The sequence below is a fragment of the Bombyx mori genome, chromosome 11 (genome assembly GCF_030269925.1).
Source record: "Bombyx mori chromosome 11, ASM3026992v2".
NCBI classification, from domain to species: domain Eukaryota; kingdom Metazoa; phylum Arthropoda; class Insecta; order Lepidoptera; family Bombycidae; genus Bombyx; species Bombyx mori.
Window position 1 is genome coordinate 20,279,222 of NC_085117.1, and position 18,069 is coordinate 20,297,290.

At 39.1% G+C, this 18,069-nt stretch overlaps 1 protein-coding gene across 1 annotated transcript; it reads left to right on the forward strand.

Moving 5' to 3' along the window:
- Window positions 1–16,105: 16,105 nt before the first annotated feature.
- LOC134199758 (craniofacial development protein 2-like) lies at window positions 16,106–16,639 on the forward strand. Its single transcript, XM_062671294.1, has one exon. It carries the CDS (start codon window positions 16,106–16,108, stop codon window positions 16,637–16,639), a length of 534 nt encoding a protein of 177 aa, XP_062527278.1.
- Window positions 16,640–18,069: the final 1,430 nt, after the last annotated feature.

The following is an 18,069-nucleotide window of genomic DNA, read 5'->3' on the forward strand; positions in this document are numbered from 1 at the left end:
CGGAGGTGGACTCGAGCCTCCGATCGCTGAAGGGGCGTGGCTACCATCTAACGCAACATCTATCCGTAATGCCGTCCCTCTCTGGCCGCTGCTAAAACAGAGCGATCCGTCTCGCTCCGGCGGTCAGGTGCGTTACCGGAATGGCTCGGTGGGATCGCGTGAACTTTGCCACTGCGCCTGCGCATCTTGTGTAATAAACTGTACGTCGCGTTACAGATCGCGCCGATAATCGCAACCTCTCGGCGCTGCGTCGGGCCGCTCCTACGGTCCATGTGTTTGTTGGTCATTTCATTAATTCTACACTGATTTATATCTTAGATTGTTGATTAATCGATTGCATTAAGTGCATTTCTGTTTGAACAGCTTCAAGATATTTTTTTTATAAAGTTTATTAATTATTTTTCTCTCCGTTCTCGAAGTCATAATTTTATATTATTTTACATATTATTATGATTGACATTGATTTTGTGAATGAATTCAATGAATATTTATGAATTCTAACAATTTATTACTTTGATATCTGTTAAATGATGTCTTAAATTTTCTTTAAAATTTGTAAATGAATGTTACTTATCTTTAACGGTTCGGTTTTATACCTACAATTTGCATAGAATCAAATGGATACGTCATCGTTTTTTAAAGAAAATAAAAGAGATAATTGAAGGAGCTTATTTGATAAAGTTAATTTTAGTTATTGCATAGAAGGTTCGAGTATGTGATCGGTAGGTGGCGCTGCAGGGAAGAGATCCTGCCACTTCAGCTTCAGGTTTCGGAAGCGGACGATGATCTTTATTTTGTAGTGTTCACGGGTTTTAGCATTTTTTTAAATTTCAACAAAGCTGTCTGAATACTATTTGTGCCGCGACACTGATGCTTTCGAGTCTTTTGTACGAGGTGGGTGACGATGCCTACGTTTTAATGTCTATGAAATTCGAGAAAAACTTACCACTGTGAGCTCTTTCATGGAAAGTTCAACTGTAAAGTTGTCATAACATACTTGTTGAATAAGAAATTAGAGATAATGAAAGGTTCCGAACTGATATACAGCCTTGAGAAAAACAAAAGAAATGTAATCAGTCGTTTTATCATCTTTAATGTTAAAAAAAAAATCATTTTCTGATCCTTCATTTTAAAAAGTACATTAACAATCTTATACTATAAGAATAAAGTACAAAATACAGTGGCAATAAAAATGCTACACTCCGCGTCGTCCGCACGTAACCGTCAGCTTCATCACTTGTGACAAATGGACAAAATATGTATAATTTTTTAAGGCTACTTACCGGTAATAATTAAATGATTTTTGGGAACTTATTGTAACGATTGGCGTAAAGAGTTACTTATTTTTTTTTCTGCACGTGTAGACTAAACTTATGCCCATCATAACCTGAATGCCATCTCACATTATTTTCCTTTAAATTTCCATCGCTTCGAGCACTTGAAAGTGTTCATGGTCCCGGACGACCATCGGTCAGTGATGATTGTTTTTTTGTTGCCATCAATTCTAAAACTGTATTCGGATGTGTTCATCGAAATCACCTTTTTATGATGGGTGGACGAGCTCACAGCCCACCTGGTGATAAGTGGTTACCGTCGCCCATAGACTCCTACGACGTAAGTGCCGCCACCCACTTCGAGACATGAGTTCTTAGGTCTCCATTTTTACAGTACAACGGCTGCCCTGCCCTTCAAACCGAAACGCATTACTGCTTCATGGCAGAAATAGGTAGGGTGGTGCGGACTCACAATATGTCATACCACCAGTATAAGCTTTGCAGTACTGTGTTTAAAGGTTCCGTGATACGTCTCCTGTGAAATCAGTAATATCTAACTCCACCGCATAGCACCAGTAAATTTCAACTGTCGATCGTAGTACTGAGCAGTGTATTGGTATTAAAAAAATAAATATTTACAATTTTTATTTATTGCTTAGATAGGTGGACGAGCTCGCAGCCCACCTGGTGTTAAGTGGTTACTGGAGCCCATAGACACCTACGACGTAAATGCGCCACCCACCTTGAGATATATAAGTTCTAAAGTCTCAGTATAGTGACGACGGTTGCCCCACCCTTCCAACCGAAACGCATTACTGCTTCACGGCAGAAATAGGCAGGGTGGTGGTACCTACACGTGCGGACTCACAAGAGGTCCTACCAGCAATAATTACGTAAATTATAATTTTGCGGGTTTGATTTTTATTACAAAATGTTATTCCTTCACCGTGAAAGTCAATCGTGAACATTTGTTGAGTACGTATTTTATTAGAAAAATTGGTTCCCGCCTGTGGGATTCGAACACCGCTGCATCGCTAGATACCAATGCACCAGATGTCTTATTTTTTTGGCCATGACGACTTTATACATATGTTCATACATACTTGTATACAAGCTTCTAAAAATATATATATATATATTTTGCTCTAAAAGTAACGGTGTAAGATGTAAAGCAATTAAAGTGAACAGTCCGAGGGCGCGCCGGGAGCCCCGCACCAACCCTCGAAGGTCAAACAAAGCCTTCCAAATAAATGCAACGAAAGTACCGAAACGTTATTTCTTAGAAAAGAAAATATTTGCGCAAACAATTAGCGAAATTGTTTATCGTAAAGACAAGTTTATTGTTTTATTGAGCTGAACTGTACTGTTTTAGTGATGAGTTTGTTTTTGTTCGTTCGCAGGGATGGGATGTTCCCGTTGTTTGATAGCATCTATTTGTTTTTTTTTTACGTTTTCGGGTTAGAGCCATTTGGACTTTTTATTTTTGTGTACTTTGAGTTTTGGACTTGGAGAAAGTAGGTTGTATTAATACAGCTTCAGAATTAGTGCTCATATTTCGAATTGTATTAGATTTTATACTTTTAAAAAAAATAGGACACGCATTAAAATCTGATCAATTTTTTTTCAGATGTGTGGATGACCTCACTGCCCACCTGGTGTTAAGTGGTTACTGGAGCCCATAGACATTGACAACGTTAAATGTAACCTGCCTTGAGATATAAGACCTAAGGTGTCAGTATACTTACAACGGCTGCCCCACCCTTTAAACTGAAACGCATTACTGCGCCACCCACTTTGAGATATAAGTTCTAAGGTCTCAAGTATAGTTACAGTTACAGCCCCACGCTTCAAAATCAAATTCAAAATCATTTATTTCAACTTAGATGTCAGTATAACACACTTGTTGAATGTCAAAATATAAATAACAATGTTAACTCTACCACTTCAAACGCATTACTGCTTCACGGCAGAAATAGGCAGGGTGGTGGTACATACCCACGCGGACTCACAAGAGGTCCTACCACCAGTAAAATATATATAAAATATTTAAATATATTATACACATCTGTTCTCACCGCACGCGCCACATGTCGAACGAGAGCTCTGTCGGTATTTTATCAAAAGGGTTTCTCGGAGTGCCAACAATGACTGTAAAAAGTTTCAACTCAATCGGATGAGCAACCAGCAGATGCATTGATGACGAATAAACGGGGAAATAAACCACCAAGCTTTATAAGATTATCTGGCCAAGTGATGTCTTCTGTGTGAATTATTTATCGTGTTTATACATATTGCTACTCTGATCCTCAATCGGACTGATAGATAAAGCAAAACCAAAAAGTTTGGTAAAAAAAAAATGTTTCGAAAGTTCATGCCTTTTTGAAGCTTTTATCTGTAAAATTTTTCGGCCATGTGTCATTTTGTAGCCGCCTTTACTGTTGTTGATATGCTCGAGTTTTGTGTCGAACAAATTGTAGCAGCATAATACAACGCTGAAGACAGACCATTTACTAGTTTGAAATATCTTTGACTTCTCGCACTATACCGCAGAGCCGTAACAGAATTCATTTAAACATTAAAATAATACAATTTACTGTTGAGTGTCGGCTCATCTTTGGGGATCGCTAAGGATTATTGTTGGAGCAGTGGGGGGCTTGTTAGGGGAGCAACGGTCGCTTTGCCATCAGTGGTCACTGTCCAGTAAAACAGCAAATAAAAAAAACCGATTAAATAAATCGTAACAGTACAAAATAACCGGTAAACAAACACCGATCCTACATGCCATAATATAAAACACATTAATTTTTTTTGTTTAAAGATATATCTAATTCCGTATATAAATCTTTTATTTAGAGATTAAATCTCTTATACATCTTAATTTTACTTATAATTTATTGGTGTCGCGTTACCGAAGCGGCGTTACCTTATTTATAGAGAGAACGTACTTTAATATGTCGTTACAAAAGATAATAGTGTTGTATATTGAGTAACGGGTTTTATGTTTATCGGTAAACTTCATTTCTGTTCGCGTTTTTTGGGTTCTGGTGCCGTATGTTTTGTTTTTGGGGGTTGATCACACAACTGTGATTTCGGGTGTACATTAGATTACTAAGCATCATCATCGTATATTTTCTGCGTGGTAGCCATGATTCTCCGTTGAGTTCGGAGGGTAGCCGTTTTCTCAAAGCAATTGAAACTTTGATTTCTTGTTTTAAGTTGCTCAGCGTTAGTGATATTGTGATTCAAAGTTATTTTGTAGGCAGCAGCTTGGCTCTGCCCTTGGCATTGCTGAAGTCCATGGGTGACAGTAACCACTCACCATCAGGTGGGCCGTATGCTCGTTTACAAGGGCAATAAAAATTTTTTTGGATGCAAACCTCGCAAAACTCTAATTGGGGTCAACATAGCACGTAATCACATTAAGAGTGAACGCGTCAGAGAATAGAGAATACTATTGAGTATTTTCACTTTTCCTGAGTGATGTACCCATTTTAAAATTATAAGATTTTATCGTTTATCAAAGACGTTATGTCAGCACATCATGTGATTGTGAGGTTAGCTGCTATACGACGGCAGCCGAACCTTGGACTTTAGTGGAAGTTGGGAAACTAGGCCAAGAATTATAAAATACCGCCACCACTACTTACTGGTGGTAAGGCGTCTTGTGAACATGCACGCGTAGGTACTACCATCCTTGATTATTTTCGGTAAGCAATTTTTTTGTTTGAAGTGTGGGGCAGCCATTCTACTGTAAAAACTGATTCTTAGAACTCATGTCTTAGAAATAGACGGCGGCGGCGGTTGAGATTTATGGCCGTTGACCACTTAACGATGTACTGAATCCTATTAGTACTTAGCTATGAATATAAACTATGAAATCCTCTGATAGCCAGAAAAAAATAGTGAAATTATATTACACATTATGCATATTATATTATGTCTTGAAAGTCTGAGAATCTTGAAATAGCCTTATTATGATTTAAATAAAAACAATAACAAAATGTGCTATAAATTAGTAATATAAAATTTTACTTATTTCGATTGAACCCTAAATCCTGTTTCCCTCTCGTATTAACACGTCCGTTACGGGCAGTACGTTTTAGTGGCTGTTAATCTGAAACTTTGGGAGCTCGCCGCGATTTATGAATACGATTCAATTTGATTAATCGTCTCCTACATTGTGGTGCTCAACTTTGATTTACCGATGTTGGACAGTGGCTCTCAATCTGGGCAGTACGTAGTTTTAAAAAAGATTTAAGCAAAGGGACAACGATTAATTCCTAGTTTATGTAGTTATCTGTTTTTAAGCCATTAAATGTATCTTTTTTTTCTCTTTCCTATGCTGATAGCCGTGAGAGGCTATTTCAGCTTCACCCCAGCGTGTAGGTGAGCTCTCAGGGCTCAAACCGGAAGTGTTGCCAACACTGACCCTAGCAAGAATAGTAAAAACGGGATTTAATGACTCGAAGGGGCTTCGAGTTGGTGCCGGCCGCATGAGCGAACACTACACTTGCATACGTCATGACGGGGCGTATGCAAATTTTGTAGAGTGTCACCTTATTACGAAGGGACAATTTACTTCGTTTGCAAATCATGGGATAGAGGCGTTCTAGTATGACGGCGGTACGGTCGGGTACCGTTTTTATGTGGGGTCGGAATGTCATCCCTTTGTCGAGGGAGACGCCTAGATATTTGACCTTCGAGACCCACGGTAAGGGCTGGCTAAAGAGAGTGATGGGGCTAATGGCAGAGGTGTTAACGCACCTATTAGGCAGTGGGCTACTCTAAGTGGTATTAGGAGGGCGACCCGTTTTTAATAGAACCGCTTTGCTTTTCGTGAGGTTGATGTCAATGCGCCACTTCCGGAATACTATACCATGATGGCTGCTGTGATCTGAAGTCGCCGATGTAATAGCGACTTCTTCCTATACAAGTAGTAGATAACCGTGTCATCGGCGAAGAGCGCTAGATGGGTCTCCGGAGATCGGGGTATCATTGATATACAAATTACATAATACCGGGGAGAGCGCGGAGCCTTGTGGGACTCTGGCCGTCAGATGACAGGGACGAGAGCGAGTTCCCTCTACTCCATATGGAAACGAACGGTTCGACAAGAAGTCTCGTATGATGAGCACGAGTCTATCTGGCACTCCCATGTTATACAGCTTGTAAATCAGTACAGTTATAAAATGTGATTTTATGTTATTATCTAACGTCTCTGGGTTAGTTGGTAAGTCGCTAAAGAAGAGAAATGGACTTACGAAAATCCTACCCTTAGAACCAGTGATTGTGTTTAGTTCCAGAGCTTGTAATTTAGAGGTTGTGATTCTTCATTCATTACGTGTGAAATTGTGTGTGTGCGAAGTGAAATTTTGTGAAGCAACTGAAGAATTTAATTAAGCGCCCCTGTTTATCTGTATCTTATTACAGAAACAGATAATTAAGCAAAATATTGAATATCATAAATTTGAGTGCCACAGTACTTAAGTTAACTATATTTATTTTAAACTGTAACATACTTAACTTTTAGATAACCGCTACAGTATGTACATACCAAAAATATTCGATATCATGTTAACTAAGTAAGTTACGATGGATATCTTCAAAGTTAAACGGAATACTTACTAGTTTACTAGAAAGTAATAAATGCTCTACCATTTTTCTTAAAGTTGTTAAACTATGAAGCTTTACCATATTGTTCTCATCATAAATATCCTAATTGCAATTGTAATTTGTGAAATATAGTAATCAACTACTTACCTAAATGGTAAAGGTGAATTTGAAAAGTCCGTGGTCTAAAGGATAAGATGATTGTATGGAGGGATGTGACTGGCCGATGTTCAAATCTTGTAAGCACGCTTCAATTTAAGAATAATACGGACATATATTTTAATTTATTGCTCCGTTTTTTTTTGCTTAGTTGGGTGGACGAGCTCACAGCCCACCTGGTGTTAAGCGGTTACTGGAGTCCATGGACATCTACAACGTAAATGCGCCACCCACCTTGAGATAAGTTCTAAGATCTCAGTATAGTTACAACGGCTGCTCCACCCTTCAAACCGAAACGCATTACTGCTGCACGGCAGAAATAGGCAAGGCGGTGGTACCTATCCGCGCGAACTCACAAGAGGTCCTACCACCAGTAATGTTAGTAGTAATACAATTTATTAAGTCATGTGTATTTTTGTGGCGATGCATTACGGCGTTGTACTTTGAAGATTATTAAAAGTTACTGATACTTCAATTTCACGTCCTTAAACCTCAAGGTTGGTATTCACGTTTATGATATCTATGGACCGCGATCAGTAAGCACCAGGGTGGCGGTGAGTATCTTTAACAGTCTATTGAAAAAAAGGTAACTGTTCTAAGTTTAATCCGTTTCTGTCAGCTCCAAGAACAAGTGAGGTAAATAGGGTTTTTGTTGGGTTTGTTATTTGTTCGACAAAAAGTGTTTTTTTTTGTGAGGACCAAAAAAAATCTGCGGGCTTAAAGTGTGATTATAATTTTTGTATACCTCACCTCGGTCTAAAAAAAAAAATAACAAACAAGAGTTTCACGTTTAATGACCTGAGATTAGGTATGTCCTATTGTTATGGTATGAGACGACAGCCAAGACAAAAAAATTAACTTACCGATTCCGACCAAGAATTGAATTCAGAGCTGTGGTAAAACAGTGCGGGTTTCATACCACCAGGAAGATTTTGAGAAATTAGGCAGTAGTTGGGGCGATGCTATTATCAAACTATAATTGTTAACCCATACAAGGCAGCGGCTTGGTTCTGCCCCTGGCATTGCTGAAGTCCATGGGCGACGGTAACCACTCACCATCAGGTGGGCCGTATGCTCGTCTGCCTACAAGGGCAAAAAAAAATACAATCTTTTATTATTGTTGTTAGAAGAATGAACGAGCTTACGGCCTACCTGCTGTTGAGTGATTGATGCCCACTGACATCAACAACCTAAATGCTGTCAACCAACTTGAGACACGAGTTTGAAGTTTCAATTTTACAGTACAACGGCTGCCTCATCCTGCAAACCGAAACGCATTACTGCTTTACGGTAGAAATAGCCAGGGCAATGGGACCTACCCGTGCGGCTCACAGCATGTCCTACCATCAGTAATTACGCAAATTATAATTTTGGTGAGGTTGTTTTCATTACACGATGTTATTCCTTCACCGTGGAAGTCAATCGAGAATATATGTATGACGGCGTTATTATATTTATGTCGGCGATATTTATGTTATATAGCACGTGTAATAGGAGTGACTCACACAAGCCAGGCGCGCCGGCCGTGTCGTTCCACTCGTAAACAACAGCTGCAACAGAAGTGACTCATAAGCCAGCTGCGCCGGCTAGTATAAAAAGGCGGAACGTGCCTTGAAATGAACATTCGTTGGACTGCGTTTGCCTGGTGCACTTAGTATATCCTTGTTACGTTGTGTGATTCAGTGACTGTTGTACGTACTGGTTAAAGTTGGACAAGCGTTAAAGTGAATTGTTAAGATAACATATTGTTGATTAAATCAGAAATCAAAGGTGACTTCGTTTAACTTGGTGTTCAACAAAATAATATCTACCCTCAAGCCTACATCAGAAGTGAGATCAGGACTCTACTCTCACTGGCGTGACGTGTTTGAACATGTTCGAAGTACAGCAAAAAAAAACATGATGCAGATCAGAATACTAGTAGTGGTACGCCACAAGAGCATGAATGCAGCATACGTAAGTCGTGTAATAACGTCTCTGTTACCTCGATGGAAGATCTGAGCCACGAAGAAATCGTCACATCTTACGTTCTGGCTCATGTTGCCCAGTTTGACTGTCGACTTCATCACATGGCATTTACTAACGGAAATACAACACGTAACAAGCTATTGCAAGAAATTAAGGCAAGTGCAAATCTCAAGTGAAACTTCGATCGCAATAATAGATCTGTCATGACGAGTGGGTAGTTCCGACACGAATCTTTTTTAAGCCAATGACTACTGCTAGAGTTACATGGCACTAGTACAGTAAACCAGGACATGAGACTGTGAATTGTCGCTGAAATTTTAGAATCTACTCGATTCAATACCAATAACACTACACGTTCGATGACTTCGGGCTCCAGCAAGCAAGCAAACAAGAAAGCAACCAAGTTTCCGTGGGGAAGAAAAATTGACACATCTGAAGTCGTCGTGACCTGTAAGATAAGACGTCCGGTGCGTTCGTGTCAGGCGATGCGGCGGTGTTCGGGTTCCGCTGGCGGATGCAGGTTTTTCCGGTGAAGTGCGTGCTTGTGCGTGCTTGACAAGCGGCGGTGTTCGCGGTTGGCTTCCTCAGTGTGGGAGTAACATCGTGTAGCCGGAGGTGAGACTTCCGCGGTCGCGGCCCACCCAGTCCGCGAGAACCGGGCAGATCGCCTCGACGGTACGGAGGCCGGCCGACGGGTCCGCCAAACGACGAGACCACGCCTCCAGCACGGACTGCCGATATTGGAGCCCCCGCGCTCCGGCTGCACTTGCGCTAGGGCGCGCCGCCTCGTAGGAGACTGTGAGGTATCACTGAATAACTCTGACTGCGATCGCGCGCTGCCGGCGTCGCAGCGCGGCGACGTTCTCGTGGGTAAGGACGTGGCACCAGACGGGTGCTCCGTATAGTGCCATCGACCGCACGGGTACCATCACCCTGCCTATTTCTGCCGTGAAGCAGTGGTGTATTTCGGTTTGAAGGGTGGGGCAGCGGTTGTAACTATACTGAGACCTTAGAACTTCTATCTCAAGGTGTGTGGTGCGTTTACGCTATGGATGTCTATGGGTTCCAGTAACCACTTAACACAAGGTGGGCTGTGAGCTCGTCCACACATTAGTACGAAGAGCATAATGAAACGAAATTAGATACGAAGTTTAAAGGGCCGTTTAAAGTAGTTGAAGTATTGGATGGTGTCGATTTAATTTTGACTCTCACACATTCGCTTAAGGCTCGAGCTGCTACTTGCCTCACAAAAATACAGCCTGGTAAGATATCCTGGCCTACTATTAAAGAGATGCTGACAAAATTATCTAATGATGCAAGACCACTTCGACCTGGTTATTAAATTTGAAATGGAAAGCAAAAAGGAACCAGCTGAAGCCGGTATCCGGCTATGGCAACTTATAAAGAAGATTCCAGACGCTAATGTGCCAGAGCAAATGGCCACCGGATTTGTTATATCAATACTGTCGCAGTGTGATGAAAGAATCCGTCGGGAATTGAACTCTGTCGTTATTACCACAAAAAATCGTCTATTTCACACATTCCGTGGCTTTACCCTCAAAAGAAAAAACGAAGATCCTGATAAAGAACCAAAACGCTCTCGAAGTTTTTTTCCGTGGAAGCTGCCATTTCTGCGGAAAACCTGGGCATCGTGCCGGAGGGTGTTGCGACAGATACTGCTCTCAAACTTTTTTCGATATTCCAGCAAAACCTGAACAACCTCCTCATCCGTGGGCGCCCGGCTCTCGCCTGCAAGTCAGCTGTTACGTGTGCGGTGATGCGAGTCATGTAGCTTCTGGGTGTTCCATGCGCTACAAGAAGAAAAACGACACTGCTCCAGGTGCTGTGGCAGGTGCAACCAGACACGTCAACGTGTGTTCCAGAGCTTCAGTGTGTTACAGATAAGTGGTTTTGGCTTCCCCTTTATGTTCCATTCAGGGTCAGAATGTAGTCTTATAAAACAAAGTCATAGTAATTTATTCAATGGTAAGCGGTTTCATGAACAAGTCACTCTTTGATCTGAAAGTAACTTAGACCAATCATGATGGCAAGAGCACTTAGGGGATATTCAACTCGCCCTTAATAGTGCACGTTGTCGAGTAACAGGGTTTACTCCAATAGAATAGACGTTTGCTGTTCAGGGTAGTTCACTTGAAATATCTAAAGTTTCAACAGAGTGATAATCCCTCTAGATTAGATCTTGATTTAGCACGGTCGAAGACCGGCGAAAACATACAAAAAAAGGGCACAAACAGAAGCTTGGTTTAGTCGAGGCAAAGCTAAAGTCAAACTCTTTTCCGCTGGGGATTTTGTTTTCGTAAGTTGACCGAAAATGTAAAGGTCCCTTCAACATTACTGCAGTTTTGGAAAACGATAGGTATAAATTGAGACATGTAAATAGTTTGTACAAATTTCCCCATGAAAACTTACGTGAAATACCTCGAGGCCCGTCAGGCCTACTAGAAATTTCTGAAAATTATAGTGAAGATGACGTGACGGCGTACACAGATGGGTTAATTAATCTTGTTCATGAAACTGATCTTAATGATGACGACTCTATCACTGACAATAGAAGCGACATTTTTGTCCGCAAATAGCGATACAGCAAACATAGTCTGTGGGTAGTGATACGCTCAGGCACCTCAGGTGCAGGTGTTGGAAATGTAGAAAACGATGGTCGGTCTCGCACTATTTCTGAAGAAATTCCGTATAAATGTTCTGGTTTAAGAAATGTTTTAACAAACGCTACCGTACACGCAGATTAAAAAAAAAAAAAAAAAAGAAAAAAAAAGAGAATTGTATGTGGCTAGAGAGATGTTAATCCGGACTAGCAAAAAAAAAGAGGAAAAAAAAAGAAAGTGAAGTCATTGAAGGGTCTGTCCGGTCCAATGGCTTGGCTATAGGGATTTTCATCCAGATTAGCCACAACAATTAGCTACAGGGATTGCGATTCGGTCTAGCATTATCCGGTCCAGTTCGAAAAACTGAAGGGATAACAATTCCGGTCTAAGTTAAAAGGGACATACTTACATACCTGAAGAGTTTTAAATGAACTGGCCCAGGTATGTAAGCAGTCTGAAGGTTATTTATAGCCAGTATAGGATTTTCTGAAGAATTATGCGAACCGAACCGTACTAGATTGTTAATATCATAGACCACGTTTTAAGTTGCATCCGTTAATGTCAGGATGAACGAACACGTTTGTTGTTCACAGACATACCATAAGAATGCGCGCACGAGGACGAGCGCACGTCAGTATGGCCGTGACGGCGTTATTATATTTATGTCGGCGATATTTATGTTATATAGCACGTGCAATAGGAGTGACTCACACAAGCCAGGCGCGCCGGCCGTGTCTTTCCACTCGTAAACAACAGCTGCAACAGAAGTGACTCATAAGCCAGCTGCGCCGGCTAGTATAAAAAGGCGGAACGTGCCTTGAAATGAACATTCGTTGGACTGCGTTTGCCTGGTGCACTTAGTATATCCTTGTTACGTTGTGTGATTCAGTGACTGTTGTACGTACTGGTTAAAGTTGGACAAGTGTTAAAGTGAATTGTTAAGATAACATATTGTTGATTAAATCAGAAATCAAAGGTGACTTCGTTTAACTTGGTGTTCAACAAAATAATATCTACCCTCAAGCCTACATGTATAATAATATTTTAGTACGTAGTTCGCAAGAAAAAAATTAATATTAAATGCACCAAGGGTCTTGTTTTTTAGGCCTCGACGATTTCAAAGCTTAGTCGTCGGACCACGAAATTGTTAAATACGAACGTTGTAAATCGTAAAATTAAAACAGTAGTAAACAATAAAAATATAACAAAAAATAAAATCGTATTCAAAAAAATAATATATAAATATCATAAATGTAGTCAGACTCAAATAAACAGGCATTTATTAAAGAGAACTCAAAAACTACTGGTCAGATCTTAATCAAATTTTAATGGGGCAACAAGCACTGGATGTCAAGTACAAAAATAATCATCAAATTCGGTTCACACATAAAAAAACTTCTGAGGCGACACACAAACAAAATACCACTGAATTGATAACCTCCTCTCTTTTTTGAATTCGTCTAATAAAAGAGAGCTTACATTTTAACAGTTAGATTTAACGATATCTACGAATCAATCAACCTTTCATTGTTTTTTCATTATTTACTACTTAAAATAAAGCAGTGTAAGTAGTTGATCATAAATAGCATCTTGGCTGGTAATAAAAGCAGGAAATTTAAAGCAAACATTGGCGTTGAAAAAATTACGAAAAACGTGAAACTTTTTTTTTATTGCTTAGTTGGGTGGACGAGCTCACAGCCCACCTGGAGTTAAGTGGTAACTGAAGCCCATAGACATCTACAACCTAAATGCGCCACTTAGCTTGAGATATAAGTTCTAAGGTCTCAGTATAGTTACAACGGCTGCCCCATCCTTCAAACCGAAACGCATTACTGCTTCACGACAGAAATAGGCGGGGTTATGGTACCTACCCGCGCGGACTCACAAGAGGTCCTACCACCAGTAAAAATACTATACAACATACAATCTATACGCTCCTATTATTTCAGTAATAATAATAATAATAATAGAGCCCTTTATTCGGAAAACAGATATAAAATTAAGTTTCTTATATTACTGCACTTATACTGATATATGTATATATATATGTATTTTAGAAAATTTAAATTGGTGTATTTGGTGCTTGTTTACTCTCTGTAAGTCCGTTTGCCAGTTGGCAAAGGCCTCCTCTAACCTACTCCATTCTGATCTCTCTCTGGCTACTCTACTCCATGTTATGCCCGCAACCTGCCTGATATCATCGTCCCATCTTTTTTGTTGCCTGCCTCTTTTCCTCTTGCCTTCCCTTGGGTACCAATGTGTAGTTATTTTGCTCCATTTTTCTTTTCCTCTGACCATGTGTCCCGCCCACTTCCATTTTAGCCTTTTTATTTTTAGAGTTACGTCTTGTGTCTTAGTATTTTTCCTAATGTTAGTGTTTCTTATTTTATCCTTCCTTTTTACTCCTATCATGCTTCTTTCCATTGCTCGTTGGCAAATAGCAATTCTATTGGTTATGTTTTTTGTTAAGGCCCATGTTTGGCTTCCATACATTAAAATTGGTAGAATGCAAACATTGAATAGTTTGCCTTTTGTTCCTATATGAAGGTTTTTATCTTTCATTATTTCTCTCAGATCCCAATACCTCTTCCAACTGTTTGCAATTCTTCTTTTGATCTCTTTGTTTATATTATCTTTAGGTGATATCAGCTGTCCGAGGTATATATATTCTTCGACATAGGTAATTTCTGACTTGCCTACATTTATGCTGCTTTTGGTTCCGTTGGTCATTACTTTTGTTTTTTCGGGATTTAATTTTAGTCCTACTTTTTCACTCTCCGAGGCTAGTTCGTTTAACATTCTATTTAGGTCTCCCGGTGTTTTTGCGAATAACACAATGTCATCGGCAAATCTTAAGTGTGTTAGTGTGCGGCCGTCTATATTTAAACCCAGATTCTCCCAATCAAGGCTCCTGAAGATCATTTCCAAAACAGAGGAGAAAAGTTTTGGAGAGAGAGGATCTCCTTGTCTTACTCCTTTTTGTATCTTAAACGAATCTCCTTTCTTTTCTAGCTGAATGCACGCCGAGCTGTTTTTGTAAACATTTCTAATCAATCTTATATATTTTTGTTCTATTCCTTGTTCTCTTAACGCCTCCCAGATGTTTGCATGTATTAATGAGTCAAATGCTTTGGTGTAATCGACAAATGCTAGATAGTATATGAGTTGATATTCTGTATATTTTTCAATGATTTGCCTAACAGCATGGATATGATCAAGTACTGAGTAGTTTCTTCTAAAACCTGCTTGTTCTATTGGCTGTTGCTCGTCGAGTTTGCCCTCCATTCGCTTGAGCAAGATCTTTGCAAATATTTTGTACAGGTTGGACATTAAACTTATGGGTCGGTAGTTTCCAATATCGTACTGATCACCTTTTTTGTACAGAAGGATTATATTGGATTTAGTCCATTGCTGGGGAATCGTTTCTGTGTTGATGATATCGTTGAAGATTTCTTTGAGAATAGGTGTTATTGTTTGTTTCGCTTGTTTTAGTACTTCGTTACTTATTCTGTCGGGTCCTGGAGCTTTATTGTCTATTTGAGTTTCTATAGCGAATTCTATTTCATCCTGTATGATGCTGGGCACGGATGAGAATTCCAACAACTCTATTTCTTTTTCCTCTATGTTGTTTTCATATAATTTCTTGTAGTAAGATCTAGCAATTCCTAATATTCCTTGCCTTCGATTTTCCTTCAAGCTATTACTATCTTTCATCTGTACGATCCAGTCCTTTTTGTTTGATAATTCCTTATGTGCCTTTTTTATACCTCCTGTTTGTAAAATGTGTCTCTCTATTGTTTCCATTCTTTTTTGAGTTCTATCTTTTCTAATACTTTCTTTAATTTCTTTGCTGAGTTTTGCTATTTGCTTTCGATTATCGTTACTATTTTTTTCTTTAATTAAGTTAGCTCTTTGTTTGAGAAGGTTGATTGTTTTGGTAGTCATCCACTTGTTAGATAGGTCTTTGTTATTAGTCCCTTGTTGAATAGCTGCTCAAAATAGATGCTTTTCAATACTTACGACAGAGATCACACTCCTTTTCAGAAAAAAACACAAACAAAAACTAATACTCCATCAAGAACCGGAGGATTACAACCGACAACAACAAACAATCCAAGTCAACATTTATTTGAACTACAACTAAATACGTCACAGCTAAAACAACAAAATCAAATACTCCCAAGACGGCTGGTCACCGAGGGAGGATTAGACCATCACCCTCTAACAATAAAACAAAAATTAGATACTGCAACCCCAAATATTAGATCTACCCCAAGCCGATTGGTGGGGGATAGGAACCACAACCCCCCAATAACACAAGAAATCAATTGCGAAAACAGCTACACGAAATCAAAAATTTATATTGCAGCCCTCAATGTACTTACACTGAAAAACGATGAAAGCCTTACAGAACTAGTATATGCGTTGAAACAGATTAAATGGGACATTGTCGGCCTGAGTGAGGTAAGGCGAATGGGAGAAAGAATTATTTCCCATCCAGACTTCCTTCTATACCATATAGGAACGACCCCAGGTCAGTATGGAGTTGGTTTTATTATAAAAAAATACCTCACAAACTATGTTGAGAGCTTTATAGGAGTATCAGAACGCATAGCACTGATGAATCTTAAGCTACCTGGGTACAAAGATCCATGGACTATCATACAAGTATACTCACCCACGGAACAATCCGATACAGTATCAATAGAGTCATTCTACCTAGACCTAAATAAAACAATCCAAGACTATGCTTACAAAAACCTTGTTGTGATAGGAGACTTCAATGGCCAAATTGGAGAACGACAACCAGAAGAAGACACAGTCTTGGGACCATTTGTGTATGGAAAAAAGGCCAGAAGCAGAAACGGAGAAAGACTTGTAAACTTTGCACAGGAGAATGGCTTGAGAATCTTAAACACAGTGTTCAAGAAGAAAGAAAGTAAGATGTGGACCTGGTCATCACCAGACGGGAAAACAAAAAAACCAAATAGATTTTATAATGTCTAATAAAAGTAGATACTTCTCTAACATGAAAGTTATAAGCAATTTCAACTTCAATACAAACCATCGAATTATTCGAGCAGAACTAACGACAACCCCGCCAAAAAACTCAAGACCAAGAAACAATATGATGAACACAAAACCTACCAAATACCAAATATCCCAAATAGCCAACTCTGTAATGACAAAACTTATAGATTACAAAAAAGAGACAACAAACATGGAGGTGCAAGAAAAATACGACTGGTTAGAAGGAGCAATCAAAGCAGCTATTATTTCAGTAACTAATTAAAATGTTATCAGTCTCTCAAATCATTATTAATACATCTTGTATTTGAACTTGTGAACTGGGGGCTTCGAATACCGCTTCCTGAGTTGTTATCCAGAATTGAATATTTACTATAATTGCATAATTGTCGTTCAGAATTTATTTGTATCGGCATTTTAGATAGCGCTGTTTGGATTTTAGACTGGTAAAGTATATAGTGTGCCTAACGGGTAAATCTTCATGGATTCCAGATCGAAGGGTGGTGCCGACGTGTGCTACTAGAATTGAGACTTCCACTTCATATCTGGACGTGAGTTGTAGCGTTTAGGTTATATGATGTATAAGGCTCCGAATACTACTTCAAACTGGAGATTGGTGATCCTTCAATATAATATGTGCACTATATGGTAGATGGCGATAGTTTTGAGTAATCAGACATATGTGCGGTAGGACACATCAATATTTTAATTTTTTTATTACACTTCATTTAAAATTTTCATGGGTGGACTTAATGCCTAAGGCATTCTCTACCAGTCAACCAAAGGTAGTGCAGAGTAAATAGTGGTAGGTGCAATGAAATTTACATTAAATTACATACACAAAAACATATACATACATGCATACATAATATAATAGTTTATACAGTATTAAAAGGAATTTACTAATAAATTTACTTTACAAATAACCTCATAGACAAATACAATAGCTTTTTTTTCTTTCTTTTTTTCTTTTTCTAACATTTTCTTTCTTTTGTATTATGCAGTAGCTATTGGCAAGTTTGTTGAAAACAGTTTGTCTTTCGAAAAAGACAAAACAGATAAGCATAATTTTTTCTTCTGTTTTTAACGTGCGTTGGTGGTAGAAATGTATTCGCTTTGAAAACAATCCGTTTTCATTCAAAATGGCCAAAAAACAGGAGAAAAAAGGAGAAGATGTGATAATGGTTTAATTGCGATAGTCGGGTGAACACTAGATAAAAATTTACATAGTTAAAATTGAGTGCACAGTGCGTCACATCTCGTCTCACTAGCACGCTGAGGAATTACAGGTTGTGACGTCATTAGCCACCACATTATTTTCATATTACATGATGAAATTAAAAAGATTTTCTATATAGCCACTTCCGAATAGATTTGAAATATTCTTGCTATTTAATTAATTTTTGGTA

Coding starts and splice junctions, on each gene's coding strand:
- LOC134199758 (XM_062671294.1), top strand. CDS start 16,106: ATGGGAGAAAGAATTATTTCCCATCCAGACTTCCTTCTATACCATATA.